Consider the following 14,426-nt stretch of genomic DNA (forward strand, 5'->3'; position numbering starts at 1 on the left):
ACACACACACACACATACATATATATATGCATGACTCGACAAATTTAAAGTGGTGCTTTCTGAAAACCTTTTGTTTTTAGCTGTTTCAGTTCTACTTGTGTTATTTTGAATACTGCCACACGAGAACTAAAAATCTGTCGTTTCTTAAAGAGTTTAAACAATATTAAAATACCATCTTCCGTCACATTGAAAGGCAGTTGGATATGTTTTCCCTCCATATTTACATATACAGAGTTCTGATCTAGAAAACCAATACAATAAACCGTGTTATGTTTTAAAAACAGGCAGTCTTTGGTGACGCAAAGGCAGAGATTTTTTTTGTTACCTCCTGCCTATTTCACTCTGTCTCATAAAGTGAATATTGTTGGCACTGTCAGAGAGTTCTAAATACTGCTCAACAGACAAAACAAAATACCCATCATAACCTTGTACCCTCCCGGTGCTCAAAAGCTGCTGCTTTTCCCCCTCTGTCCACGCCCGAATACCCTCTTCCCCTTCTTGCAACCTTCTTTGTTCCTTAGTCCAGGCCTGGGCCACAGCGCGCTGTCTGGCAATCTCCAACACGTGATTCTTCTCCTCTTCCACCGTTGTCCCATACCGGATGTTGAAGCACAGAGCCCCGTGCTGGAGCTGGATATCTGCAAACCGTCTAGTCCTCCCATTCAACACAGAAGTCATCTGGGACACAGTGACATTGACACCATTCTCTAGAATCCGCCTCCCCCCAGTGTTACCGATGAGCACCAGGTCTTCCTCCAGAGACCCAAGCTTAATGAAGTAGTGAGTGTCCCTCCCATCAATGGTAAAATGTAGGTTTTCCAGGTAATGAGCATTATTGAGAATGGCAGCAAGCCGCCTGCTATCTTCATTGGCTACTCCTATAATATCGGCTGTCACTATGCCATCCTTGATGGCGAATTTTATACCTTTTCCAAAAACAGAAGGAACAGAGGCGAACCTTGGTTGCTTCCCTCCTTCAAGGCATCGCCCATCATTGTATCGGGGAGTCATGGGAAGTTGGTCCAAGGAGATGAAATTCCTGAGCTGTTTCTGGAGCTCACACTGAATACCCAAGATAGTCTAGGAAAGAAGAAAGGCACAGTGCAAATGTGGTACAGGATTAAACACCTGCCATATGGTTGCTGACTGTGGAAAGCAAAGGCTTGCAATTTGCTGGTTTGTGATTTAAAAACAAGCCAAATTTGGAATCTCTTCATCAGAGATTTGGAAAGAAAAGACTAACAGGTGACATGATTACTTGGCATGCATTTCTTGGTATCTTGGTGAGTTAAACATAAGGAAATATGTTCAAACTTGATAGCACAGAAATTGAGAGCTAGAAGGCACTTCAAATTAAGTGGGTCCAGCTCCCCCCAAACAAAGACATTTCATGTTTGCCAATTTAATTAAAACCAACTAGCTGTTATGACTGTGTGTAGAGTAATATGTTAGGCACAGGGAGATATAAAGAGATGCATACGGCATTATTCTTGCTTTCAAGCAGTTATGACCTTATAAATAACAACAGCAAACCAGCAAGAAGTTTGCTGACCTTTTTACATGAACTTAAAATAAAAACCCTTTTTATTATGAAAATTTGCAAACATATGGAGAAACAGAGAACAGAATAATGAACCTTCAAGTATCCAATAGAAAGCTTCAGCAATTTTCAACATGTTGCTAAACTTCTTTAGGACTTTTAATTACAAAAAGCATTTACATATTATATGTATTTACAAAAAAGGAAAAGTCTATAGGACTTATTTCAAATTTCTTTTCCCTTATTTTTTTTTACACTTACATTTTAAGCTCTCCCACACACATTTCAGTTTTATGTTGTTAAAGCCATTTTTTTTTTGCTAACACAGAAATTATTTTTTCAATTAAAAGAAAAAGTTCCTTCCTGTTCTCATTTGCACCTCATACTCCTGACAAAATCATCTGCTAAAACATGAAGGTTTTGGTATTTATATTTTTCCAGAGACTATCACTGTAATATTATTTTTGCTTCACTGCTTATATATTTTTTTCTTTATCAAAATAATTTAATTCTGTTATTCCCACGCTCTTCATGCACTTTGCCCTAGATTATTTTGCAGTTGGAAATCTGATGTTTTCATGTCTTTTCATGAACAATTTTCTTTATATAGACTCTCTAATTGACCTTGGTAGCCCATTTCAGAATTTTATAAGTTCACTTCCTCTTTCCTGTGCTTGTCTACCCCAGTAGTCATCAAGTCACATGTTAGTCTTTTCTTTTCCAAGAGCTCTAATCTCCTGATTCTTCCCCCATTAAAGCTTTTGTTCTACTTTGTCCTTAATCATGATATTTTATTGAATATTAAAGACAACTCAAAAATAAGTAACCAAATATATGTTAATACCATTTCATGGTGTTGAATGTTCTCCTGTTATTTTTGTGTGTTTTTTTTGTCTTTGTTTTTTCAGTTAAGTAGAGTTGGTAAAATATACTAACCTTTCCAGGATCCCACTCTTGAGTTTTTGTCTGAAGCTGTAGAAGCTCATAAGTTAATTCCAAATTTTCTAACTCTGGTTTGGGAAATCCAGGTAGTACATTGTGTAGCTGGAAACCAAATAGCTCCAACCAACTGCCAATGTCTATGAGACACAAAATTAAAGGGAAAAAATTTTAAAGCTCTTAGTTTATAAACTTTATGGAAAGCTTTAAAGATGCCTCTCCTGCCTTCAATTTGTTTGGTCAATGGGAAGTTAGGAATAAAATTCCCCCTTATATCACTCACTCTAAAACATATGGTCCTCTACTGGGAAACCTTTTGATTCATGGATAATCACAAATAGGCTCATTTCACTGCACTGAAATTCTTGTTTTTATTTTTAAAAATTTATTTTTCTTAAATAGGGAGAGAGAAAGACAGAGAGAGAGAGAGAGAGAGAGAGAGAGATTTGTTGTTCCACTTATTAATGCATTCATTAGTTGATTCTTGTATGTACCCTGGACAGGGATCATGCCTGAAACCTTGGTGTATCGGGACAATGTTCTAACCAACTGAGCTACATGGTGAGGTCCTTTTTTTTGTACTAAAATTCTTTTTTATACATATATATTTTTATTGACTTCAGAGAGGAAGGGAGAGGGATAGAGAGATATAGAAACATCAGTAATGAGAGAATCATTGATCAGCTGCCTCCTGCATGCCCCCAATGGGGATTGAGCCCACAAACCAGGCATTTACCCTTGGCCAGAATCAAACCTGGGACCCTTCAGTCTGCAGGCCGATGCTCTATCCACTGAGTCAAACCAGCTAGCGCATGTGCTGAAATTCCTAACGTGGTAGTGGTATTAAGGCCACACAGATGGGTATGTACTGAAATTCTTAACATGTAGTGGTATTAAGGCCACACAGACTGTGATATTAGATTTATTTGATGCAACAGATCTTGAATTTTTCTTTTATAAAATTATTTGTGTAAGTTTTTAAGCATGAAAACTACAAAAAGAAAGCTTACAAGGGAAGTAAAGATATACTTCAATGCAAAAGCATCGTATTTATGAACAGTTTTTCTCACTCCAGAAGACTAAGGAAGAGAGTAACTGCACAATAACTTGTGGGCTAACTGGCAGGAAGAGGAAGCATATTTACAAAGGCATTGAGATTATGTGATAAACACCATTGAGTTATCACTTTTCTCTAGTGTAAAGTTTTACACTGTTTAAATACCTGTGGTATACTTTGCAACATCTTGAATTTTGCCAACTGGGTAGTTATTTTCAAAGGAGTAGAGGTTGAATGGTTTAGGAAGGAGGTTCAACTGTTTCCATATGTGATGATTAGGCGTCGTCCATCTACCAGCAACAACATCATAATCCCTTTGCCCCAGGTGCACTAATTTAGTAAGGAAATCATAGAGTCCTCCATGAAAACCAATGATGACCTGAAAGTCAGGGTAAGTGTCATGATAGATATCTCCATAGGGCGTGTACAATATCTCTTTTATCACCTGACCTCGACTGCTGAACACAGCCAGTGGGGTGCCTGTATTATCACAGGCTACATAATATTCTTCACCACTGCTTAGCTCCATGGCAATAAGGTGACCTTGGAGATCATAATACAGGGATGTAATCTCTGAGCTTGTGTGGTTGTACAAATGAGTAACTCTTATGGGGTTGGCAAGGTCTGCATAGAAGAACTGGAGGTGCTGTCCTAGGCTGGACTTACTGGCAACACGTCGTCCAAGCCCGTCATAGTAATACTGCACACTCCAGCCAGAAGCCTTATTGTAGGCTTTCTGCAGCAGACCGTTAGAATTATATTCAAAGATATCATTTCCCCTCTGCCTCAGAAAGCCATCTTCATCCATTTTATACTGAATTTCTCCTAGTCTGGTGATGCGATCCCGGAGGTCATATCGGAGAGGAGTAAGACGAGCACTATTCCCATGGCTTAAAAGGTTGATGTTGCCATTCAGATCATAACTATAACGCCACTGGGTTTTATCATTTACAGAAACAGTTTGAAGTTGTCCATCAGCATCATATTCATAGAAATATCTTGTTATATTGGCATCTACTCCTACTCTTATATCACATATTACCATTCGGCCCATATTATCATATTGAATAGTCATCCAGTAGGCAATTGCCTTTAGGATTTCATATTGGACTTCAATAACTTGGCCATTGGCACTGAAGATTTTGGTGTGCTTCATCACTGTAGTAGTTATGACCTGATTTAAGTCATAATTGATCACACTAAATTTTCCAAACTGCTCTGTTCTACCAGAGACATCAACATATCGGTACAGGTCTATAGGCAAAGGGGTTTCATTTATCACAGCTTGCATGCTGGTGACGCGGAAGTTGTTGTAGCTGTAGTCAAACCGAGCATTCACAAGACCTTCTTCACTGAATCGGAAAATCTGGCGTCCAATAAGAGGTCCTGGAGGAATAAAAATCAATATAATGAGAACAAAGCTAGGTGTTTAATGTTGAGCAACCAGAAAGGTCTAGTGTTATTTTCTTTAGTATTAATGCTTTTACTTTCAAAATAAAATATGAGATTAACCTCTGATATCTAATGTCTGGGTATATCATTTCATAGTACTATATATATTCTCATAGTGTGGTCACCAGACTTGAAAAAAATTAAAATATTCTATATTACAGAATAATTGAATTAGAGGAACTATAGAAGCAATAACCCATTCACTGGCTGAGAAGAGAAAACTGATATAAACATGCTTTCTTTTTACAATCACTGACAAAAATACTTTCAATTCATTTAACCTGGGTTACAAAATCAGAGGGTCAGGTTTTTGACAAAGTCCAGTATTCAAGGAACTGGATTTTGGCACTTTAGAAACTCCAAGGATGAAATATAATACAAAATTCTGACTTCTGAAGATAATTTGCCATCAGCTGAGACAGAAGTTATACAGGGCATGAACTAGTTTCAGTGAGATTCATATCTTGCAGCTGCATCTTTGGGAAGACTTGGTGGTGAGTAGGAACGGGTACACAGTTAGACTAGGTACTTAGATCTCAGTTTTCTTGAAAAATGAGAGAGAAAAAGAGAAATACACTGCATATTTTTAAGGAATCAGCTTTCACGAAGCATGTATTTTGAATTGTTAATAGCAGATACTTTGATAAGTAAAATGACAGTTTTTTGGATTCAATGTCTATAGGTTATTGTTTCTATCTCATACTGTGGGCAGCAAAAATCTCATTAAAAATATGATGTGGTATACACATCACCACCCTTTCATAACAAACCTGTTTGCCTGTATCTGATTGTGCAAATGAAGCCATCATGCATCAGGTGTATTGTCTTAATCACTCCAGAAGACTCTTCATATGTTAATGTGACCTGAGTGGTATCATAGAGAATCTCAGACAGCCTTGCTTGCTTGGTGTACTTGTATAAAACTCTTCGCCCTGTCCCCACATGCAGGGTCTGTAGCAGTCGGCCATCTCGACTATAGTCTTGGATAAAAGAAGTGCTACTGTCCGGTGGGGTGTAGATATTCCGGTAGTAGCTTACTGAAAGCATGGTTTGTAAGCTGTGGCGCACCATACTAGGCATGGTGACCGAGAGCAGACAATCCGATTGGTCATACTCAAAGATGTAACGCCGCTGGCTGTGTAAGAGAAGCATCACGGACTGAAAGGAGACAAAGGCAAAATAGCATAATATGTACCACTGAAGTGGAAGAGATGAAAGAAAATACATATCCAGACATTCAATACAAATTTATTGAGCACTCACTATGTGCCAGGCATTATGGTGAGTCCTAGTTGATACAGTAGTGGTCAATAATGATGTCTATCCACATAGAACTTACAGTTTAATGGAGAGAGACAAGTAACCAAGCCATTACAATATAGTTAAAATGTGTTATGACGGGAATTACAGGGTGCTTTTGGAAGGCAGAGGAAGAGCAGCTAACCCAGACTTAAAGAGGTCAGCGAAGGCTTCCTGGTGAAAGGTACATCTACTTTGAGACCTAAAGGATGACTAGGGGTTGGCTAGGTGAAGGCAGAGAAGTGGATGGAGCAGAGTAGAGAGTAATCTTTTTTAAAAAATATATTTTTATTGATTTTTTACAGAGAGGAAGGGAGAAGGATAGAGAGTTAGAAACATCGATGAGAGAGAGACATCAATCAGCTGCCTCCTGCACATGATCCACTGAGGATGTGCCCGCAAACAAGGTACATGCCCTTGACTGGAATCAAACCTGGGACCTTTCAGTCCACATGCTGATGCTCTAGCCACTGAGCCAAACCAGTTAGGGCAAGAAAGAGTAATCTTGACAGAGGGCATAGTATTGTGGGGGTCTGGATAAGAAAGAAAACATTTTTTTTTTCAGAGAATGAGAGGAATTTTGTATGGCTAGAGCATGGGTATGTTGGGGTGGAAGTGGTGGTGAATGGCAAGAGATGAGGGCAGTTAGGTAGGCTGGATCTAGATCATACTGGGCTTGTTAAACCATGCTAAGGAGTTTGGACTTAAACATGTTGGCAACAGGGAAACACTGGAAGCAAGTTGAAGGTCAGGACATTCGCACAGCTGTGAGAAACACTCAAGTTCGTATTCTAGAAAGGTTACTGCAGTTTCCATTTAGAGATGAATTGGAAGGAGGTAAATAGAGGGCAAGGTTTGCCACACATTAAGTTATAGTCACCAAAAAGTGTTGGTTGACTTCCTGTACTAGACGTCTTCATGAAAAGTTGCATAAAATATTATTATTATTGCTTTGCAATTCATGCTTTAAGCTGTATTAGGGGAACATGCCATTAAAGTGGAAAATCCTCTGATTATACAAGCCCTCTCTCCCTAACCTGATCTGGATGTCAGAAACAGTTATTTGTTGAGGCATATGTAATACTTTGCTTTTATAAGGTATCCTATATAATAAAGAGGTAATATGCAAATTAACCCTCACACCCTCATAAAATGGCTGCCTACAACCAGGCCGGCAGGGAGGTTAGTGAGGGATGACCAAATGACTGAACAGCAGGCTGCGTGGGGTGACCAGGCTGACAGGGGGGGCATTTGGGGGCAACCAGGTATGAGATGGATGTCCAACAGTCGGTTTAGGCCTGATGAGAGGGATTGGGCCTAAACCAGCAGTTGGACATCCCCTGATGGGTCCCAGATTGGAGAGGGTTCAGGCTGGGCTGAGGGGACCCCCCTCCTGTGCATGAATTTTGTGCACTGGGCCTCTAGTTTCAATGATAATGGCTTATCTTATTTTAATCTTGAATCTAGACATAAAAAAGAGCACTGTTTTTGGGAGGAGTCAACCCTATTTCTAATTGAAAAGCATTTAAATCTCATCTTTTAAGAAAAAGAAAAATTGCTCACTCCGAGAAATTCTGATGTAACTCCCCAAGGAAGCTTTACCCCTCCCTTCTTGAGAATTCCCTTATCAAGCAAAAAGACTTAGTTGAGGTTTACTTTCTTAAGTTTCTGTTATGAAAACATAGGTAACTTTTCATCTTCTAAATATAAGTTACATAAATATTTATATGAATTATAGCAACACACATAATGTACATCTAAGTCTTTGAAACTACATATCCTCCCTGACCTTCTGAGAATTGTTGATTTTGAATCACATGTCAATACTGTGAAGTCCAAGTCAGCATTTATTTGCTCATTCACTCATCCTTTCTTTTCAATCATGTACTCCACCAGGGGATACAGAGCTACAGGTGGAAACTCTGTCACCTCACCACCTGTGGACAACCTGCAGCTCTGAAAACCCCACTGCACTCCTGTGTGGACATGAGGACACAAAGGGAGAACCTCCTCCTTGACCAAGCAGAACCTGGGGCGAATTGGTGGGAAATGTCTTTAATGACCTCGATGCCAAAAGTCAGATTTCCCAGCTCATTTTCACTCTCTTCTATCAACTGGTCATAAACAAATAACATCTGTCACCTGTGATGCAGGCCAGAGACAATCACTATGTGGCTTTCACACATTATCTAGTATCAGCCTGCTAGGGCCATGCCTTTCCCAGTAGCTGTATCAACCTTGCCAAACATTGATTGCACATCGCCACCATTTTTTCTCCCCTGCTCATATCCTCCACGCTGCAGTCAACCACTGCCTGACCCTGTTCTAGGTGGTGCTGATGCTGCGCTGTCTCTAAAACTCCCTAGTCCATTTTAAAGCTCCCTGTCAATGAAAGAATGTGGATGACATGATTAGAAATCTCATGAATGTAACCATTGTGCTGTCAGAATACCATTTAGCTCTCACTTGGCTGCTATTTCACTTTGGGTGGGCATTATTATGTTTGTTCAAAAACAATGCTTAGGGGTCCATACAATGCCCACAGTGCTGCTAAAGGATGAAAGGCCATTTCCTATTAGTCTAAACAATAGAGTGGAAGACTTTTTATTTTGTAAAATTGATTGTGAGGTCTTAAAGAGATTATTGAAAAGAAAATGAGGAAAAGAACAATCACGCCTGTATGCCAGTACTCCTTTAAACAACAGAAATGAAATGGTAGAAGTTCGAATAACCACCAGATGTCAGTGTGGGGCCACCTGAAAGCTCATGGCCACAGGCTGCATCTGTCCCTCCAGGCTGCCTTTGAAATTTTCAACCCCAAAGAGGCAATTTTGTGTAAATGTATCAGACTAAAGCATCTTATTAAATGATTATAAAATATATTTAAATGCATCTTAGAAATGAAGTTCTTAAGAATGATTTCAGGAAGCTGAAAGATTTACATTTACTGTAATACAAAATTTTAGCTCCACAAGTCTTCTAAATATAATTAATTCAGAGGAGTCTCATAAATCAAAATAGAGAATTAATGACCACACAGAAAATTTAAGAAACAATAATTGATTTTTTAATAGAGAAGAGATTATTTAAGCAACTTCAGCTATTACCCAAATAATTATTTTTCTCCTAATGGCTACAAACCATTGTGCATAAAAATGATCCTATAACTTTCACTTATTCTAGAGGAAGTCAAAGAAATTTTACAAAATTTCTGCACCTTCAGGTGAAATATCTGCTGTTGCTTTTAAAATATATCATGGTATAGGGATGGCAAGCAAATTTACAGAGGTAATACCAGAGGTATTTTGAGATATAAAAAGAAATATACATTTTAAAGTTTGAGAATTTGTACTTTAAAATATACTACAAAAGCCAGCCTCTTTGTCCTTGCTCTCCCCCAGATATAGTGAAAAAAATGTGCAAGCAAAGGCCATGTTCAAGAGAGGACTGAAATGAGCATAGGAAGACAGAGAACCTCATTACATCATTGAAAAAGTTACATGCAAATAGGATTTTATAAATTCAATATTCTTTCCCCTAGAATCACAATTTCAAAGATGCTTTAATTTCTTCCCTCCAATTTAAGTTATCAACTTTAAAATAAATACTATAATGCAGTATTCAAATAGAAAGAAACTCACTTTTTTGAATGACAAGATGTGCTAGGGTGCTTTATATTAAGTTATTTCATTTAATCATCACATCTATTCAGTGAATTAGTTATCACCTAACATTGCAATGCCATGGAAAATAATTTTTAGAAAGCAAAGAACCATGTATTTTGTAGGTTCTGAGTTTTGCATAATAGGATTGCTTAAGTCAGGGGCTATGTTTTAATTAGAGAACAAATTAGAAATCAAGAAAGGGACAAAAATAAACTAAAAGGCACAAGTGATTTGGTTTGTCTCGCTTGTCAAGAAACTAGTCTTTGGAAGTCACCGGGCTGTTCTTGATACATTATTCCATGTCAATAAGGTCTTATTTTTGTCCACTGAAGACACTGACAGTCTCACATAATTTTCTTTGTTTTGTTTTGAAAGAATTATTGCCAACTAAGTTTCTGCAAAGAGAACTCATGTGAAGTTTGCTTCACATGATTCTTCACTCAAGTAAGTTTGATGAAATAATCAGCTAATTCAGAAAAGAGAAACAATAAAATTGCTTCCGAGGCTAATACTGCATGCAGGGCTGAAATGTAAGTGTTCAATAGGCTCTTTTGTTATTGCATAGATAGCCTAAAGGGAAAGTCTTCTGAGAGCCAGATGCAACTATCCATAGGCAATTAGCTCAGGGGCCAGACTACAGTGCTAATGAGGTTGGGGTTATGAGTTTAAACCCATGTAGTTTCCCTAAAGAGAGCTAGCTATTGCACTAGCCACATGTAGGACCCATGAAAGAAGCACTGCAAACCCATCCTCACTCCTGAAAAATAAGCCAGCCTATATTTCATTACAGTGGCATCTTTTTTTATATGAAGGTCATCATATGTCTTGCTTATGTAAACATAACACCAAATATTTGGATTCGGTTAATTTTGTAAGAGGTTCAGCCCTTTGTGGACATCAGTCATATGATTTTGCCAGTCATTCTTGTTATTACAATTCAAAAGAGGAAAGTCCCACTCTATAAGATTCATATGTTCCCAGTGTGGAGAATATAGATATAATAGATTTCTTCAGCAGAAAAGGACGGGGGGATACAGCAGAAAACTCCCTCCTTTATCCTGCCTCCCAAGTGGGGCCAGCTTTATCTCCTAGGCATTTCCAACTTGGCAAATTCCCCAGTGACTGACTCTGGGAAATAGTACAATCATTTTTTTTTTAAATATATTTTATTGATTTTTTACAGAGAGGAAGGGAGAGAGATAGTTAGAAACATTGATGAGAGAGAAACATCGATCAGCTGCCTCCTGCACATCTCCTACTGGGGATGTGCCCGCAAGCCAGGTACATGCCCTTGACCGGAATCGAACCTGGGACCTTTCAGGCCGCAGGCCGACGCTCTATCCACTGAGCTAAACCGGTTTCGGCTACAATCATTTTTTATAATGACATACAACCACTGGCAGGCACACTTTTGTTTGAAACCCTGGGGGTATATCAGAAAGGCTTGGCATCGTTGGGTGCAAAAGCAAAATTTTGCCTTGTGATCTATGAATTCCTGTAACTTTTCTAAGAGCTTCTAGGGTCACCTTGTGCTCATTACCCTTGACTGGTCAAGGGAAAGCATTTTTCAATTTTCTCAGAAATTAATTCAGCACTGGTAATTTCAGTTGAATGGATAGATTGAGGAAACAAGAGACACTATCTTAGGCTATTAGAAATTGAGATGGCAGATAGAGATCAATTTCTGTTATTGTCCTCTGCTACTGATCTGGCTAGAAGGTATTTTGCTGTGTGACGGCTGATGTTCGACAAATGGTTTTGGTGGCGGGATTAAAGTCCTTGTCTATTCTTACCAGACAGAGGCCACGAGTTCCTATCATGGATGCTACTGGAGACTCGCTGTACACAAAGGACTATAACCAATGAGCTCCACTGCCACAATTCCCTCTGACAGTTGATTACTTGTGAAAATTAGTCCTCAAATGTATACTACTAAAATGTCACTGACTATCCTAACACAATTAGAATTCTTCGTCCTCTGTGTAAGAGGCTCTTTTCCAGAGCTAAGATACATCAACACACAATTTTATAATTTTCTACCTATTTTCCTCAGTATGGGCTTTCATAATAATAAAGATACATTTTCAAGAGCATGACTGAATATGCTCAAATGAGGAGAAAGCTAAGCCATTATCCTGACTTCAATTTGAAGTAGGTGGCAGAGTGTGGGGTTAGGGAAAGTTTTCAGTTGCAAAACAGCTTATTCTTATAGGACACACACACACACACACACACACACACACACCCGACACACACCCCCAGAACAAAGACTTTTCTCTTGCCAGCTCTTACCAAGGTGGGTAATTAGGACCACTTTCAATATTCTCAGTCAGATCTCATAACTAGTTTATTTTCCCCATATACTTACCTTTTCTAAGTAGGTATAGCTCCAAATTTTCCCATCAGCCCAAGTTCTTGAAATTATTTTTCCACTCTGGTCATATTCCATTTTTTCATTCCACATCCCCCTTTGAATAAACGTCACCAGTCCTGAAGGTGAATACGTGATGTTCACTTCATTATATCTGCTTACAGGAGACCACAGAACAGGTCGTCCAGTTTGGTCATAAAGAATTCGAAGGGTGAATTTCCGATGGTCATCATAGATCTTTCCTGTGCGTGTTATATGATCGAAATCTATGGACAGCAGGTTTCTGTTATGGGCCTACAAAAAAAAGAGATGCAAAATTCATTTGAAGCTCTGTCTTGGTTCCCCTACCTAGCACACTCACAATCACAAAGCTTTTTCTGATTCTCCAACAATGGAGTGTCTCTGGCCTTTGAATCCGAATGACTTTCACCTTCCTCAGATGACACTGATCTTTATTCTCCCACCAGACCATACAATCCTGGAGGGGTGGGCTATGTCTTAACTCTTGGCATGTGCTAGATCCTTGATATAAAGTTGTTGGTTGTTTCCCCCCAATTTAAGCCTCAAAGTTACGGACACAATTATCAATAATTATATAATCTTATGTGAGTCAAATACCTACTAAGGAGTGGGTCTTCCTTCTTCCTCTTTACCAGTGAAGTAGAACATACAAGGATCAATTATTTATGTGATTAGAAATCAGAACGAAGGGATATACTGACCCCTCTAATTTATACAGATTCCCTTCTTATTCTTCCTTGTTCATCAGAATTTAGAGTTATATCACTTCTACCACAGGGAAATTTAGGTTGCCCCCTAGTGATGGGACCCCAAGCAGCAATATTTTCATGGAGGCCACCAGATAATGTGTTGGTAGGTCCCCTAGTATTTGCACAGGTGGCAGGCACCACTAAATGAAGTCAAAGCATAGAATTTAGTTTTGACACCAAGTCTAGAAATAGTTTTTGGCTTGGTTCTCGTTCTCGGCTTGCTTGACTGCATGCTAGCATTCCTTCTGTGTACCTCATAACCACGAAGTTATCCTAGAGAAAATGTACTAGAGAGAGCCTGATGTAAGGGATCTTGGGTGAATTCCATGAAGGACAGCACTCAGTCGTGCCTGACTCTTAGGAAATTCAGCTGGGTCCACAAAAGATGACCTAACAACTAACTGACTTAATGAAAAAGTTTAAAAATTAGCAGAGGCAACTTTTACTGGGTTTTCAAAGCAACTGGACAACTGACCTGATTTTTTCTACTCTTCAGATCATTTTTTTTTTTTTTGTTACTGGTATAATTTATTTTGAAAGAGTAGGACTCACAAGAAGTTGCAAAAATGGTACAAAGTCACCATGTACCCTTCACCCAGCTTTCAAGGGACAGAATTCTAATTCAGGTAGAGGAAGTCCAAGGCAAGGAACTGAGGTAAGAATAAGAAAGAAGAGACTTTTAGGAGTGTAAATAGGAGTGGCCCCAGCAGTCAGGAGATATTGAGCTAGATGCTTGACTGTGCACCAGTCATGTCTTCAATCAGGGCCTTAGTTTCTTTATTTGTGAAATAGCAGTGACAGAAATACTTCAGAACAAGAGTTGTGCTAAGAATTAAATGAGATTACACATATAGGTACCTGATGAAGTGTAAAAATAGTATTAGTAATTGTTATTTTTAGAATATAATGATTACTTTTCTAATTTTAGTTGTGCTTTTGAATGGGCCCATGTGTCAGATTCCAAGGTGATTGTAGCTTGGTGTACTAGGTTTATAGCTGTAGGAATTCTCAACACAATCTCAAACAAAATGTTAAATATCAGGTTAATGAGTTAGGGGGCAAAAACCAACATTAGGGTTTGACTACATTAACCATAGTTGGAATAAATGGATTCACCAGCTATTTAACTAAACTTTATGTTCATTTTTTTAAAAAATTATTTTATTATTTAAAGTATTACAAATAGTAGTATATATGTGTGCTTTTTTATGACTGCTTATTAAGATTATGCTTGTGCCCCATTTTCTAGTGTTTCATTAGCACAGCAAGTCAGCCAAAGGCGAGAGAATATACTCTACCTTTCTATTATTTTGTTGTTGTTAATCCTCACCGA

General features: G+C 38.5%; 1 protein-coding gene across 1 annotated transcript in view; it reads right to left on the bottom strand.

Annotated features, from left to right (window-relative positions):
- Positions 1-20: 20 nt before the first annotated feature.
- The window catches only part of TENM1 (teneurin transmembrane protein 1), a 409,966-nt gene continuing 395,560 nt past the window's right edge, over positions 21-14,426 (bottom strand). The window contains exons 25-29 of the mRNA XM_006776037.2: positions 12,321-12,617; positions 5,759-6,146; positions 3,702-4,922; positions 2,477-2,619; positions 21-1,080 (exon numbers count right to left, since the gene is read on the bottom strand). Coding sequence (XP_006776100.1) covers positions 322-1,080; positions 2,477-2,619; positions 3,702-4,922; positions 5,759-6,146; positions 12,321-12,617 — 2,808 coding nt within the window. The 3' untranslated portion in view covers positions 21-321. The remainder of the gene's footprint in view (positions 1,081-2,476; positions 2,620-3,701; positions 4,923-5,758; positions 6,147-12,320; positions 12,618-14,426) is intronic.

The sequence above is a fragment of the Myotis davidii genome, unplaced genomic scaffold (assembly GCF_000327345.1).
Source record: "Myotis davidii unplaced genomic scaffold, ASM32734v1 scaffold569, whole genome shotgun sequence".
NCBI classification, from domain to species: Eukaryota; Metazoa; Chordata; class Mammalia; order Chiroptera; family Vespertilionidae; genus Myotis; species Myotis davidii.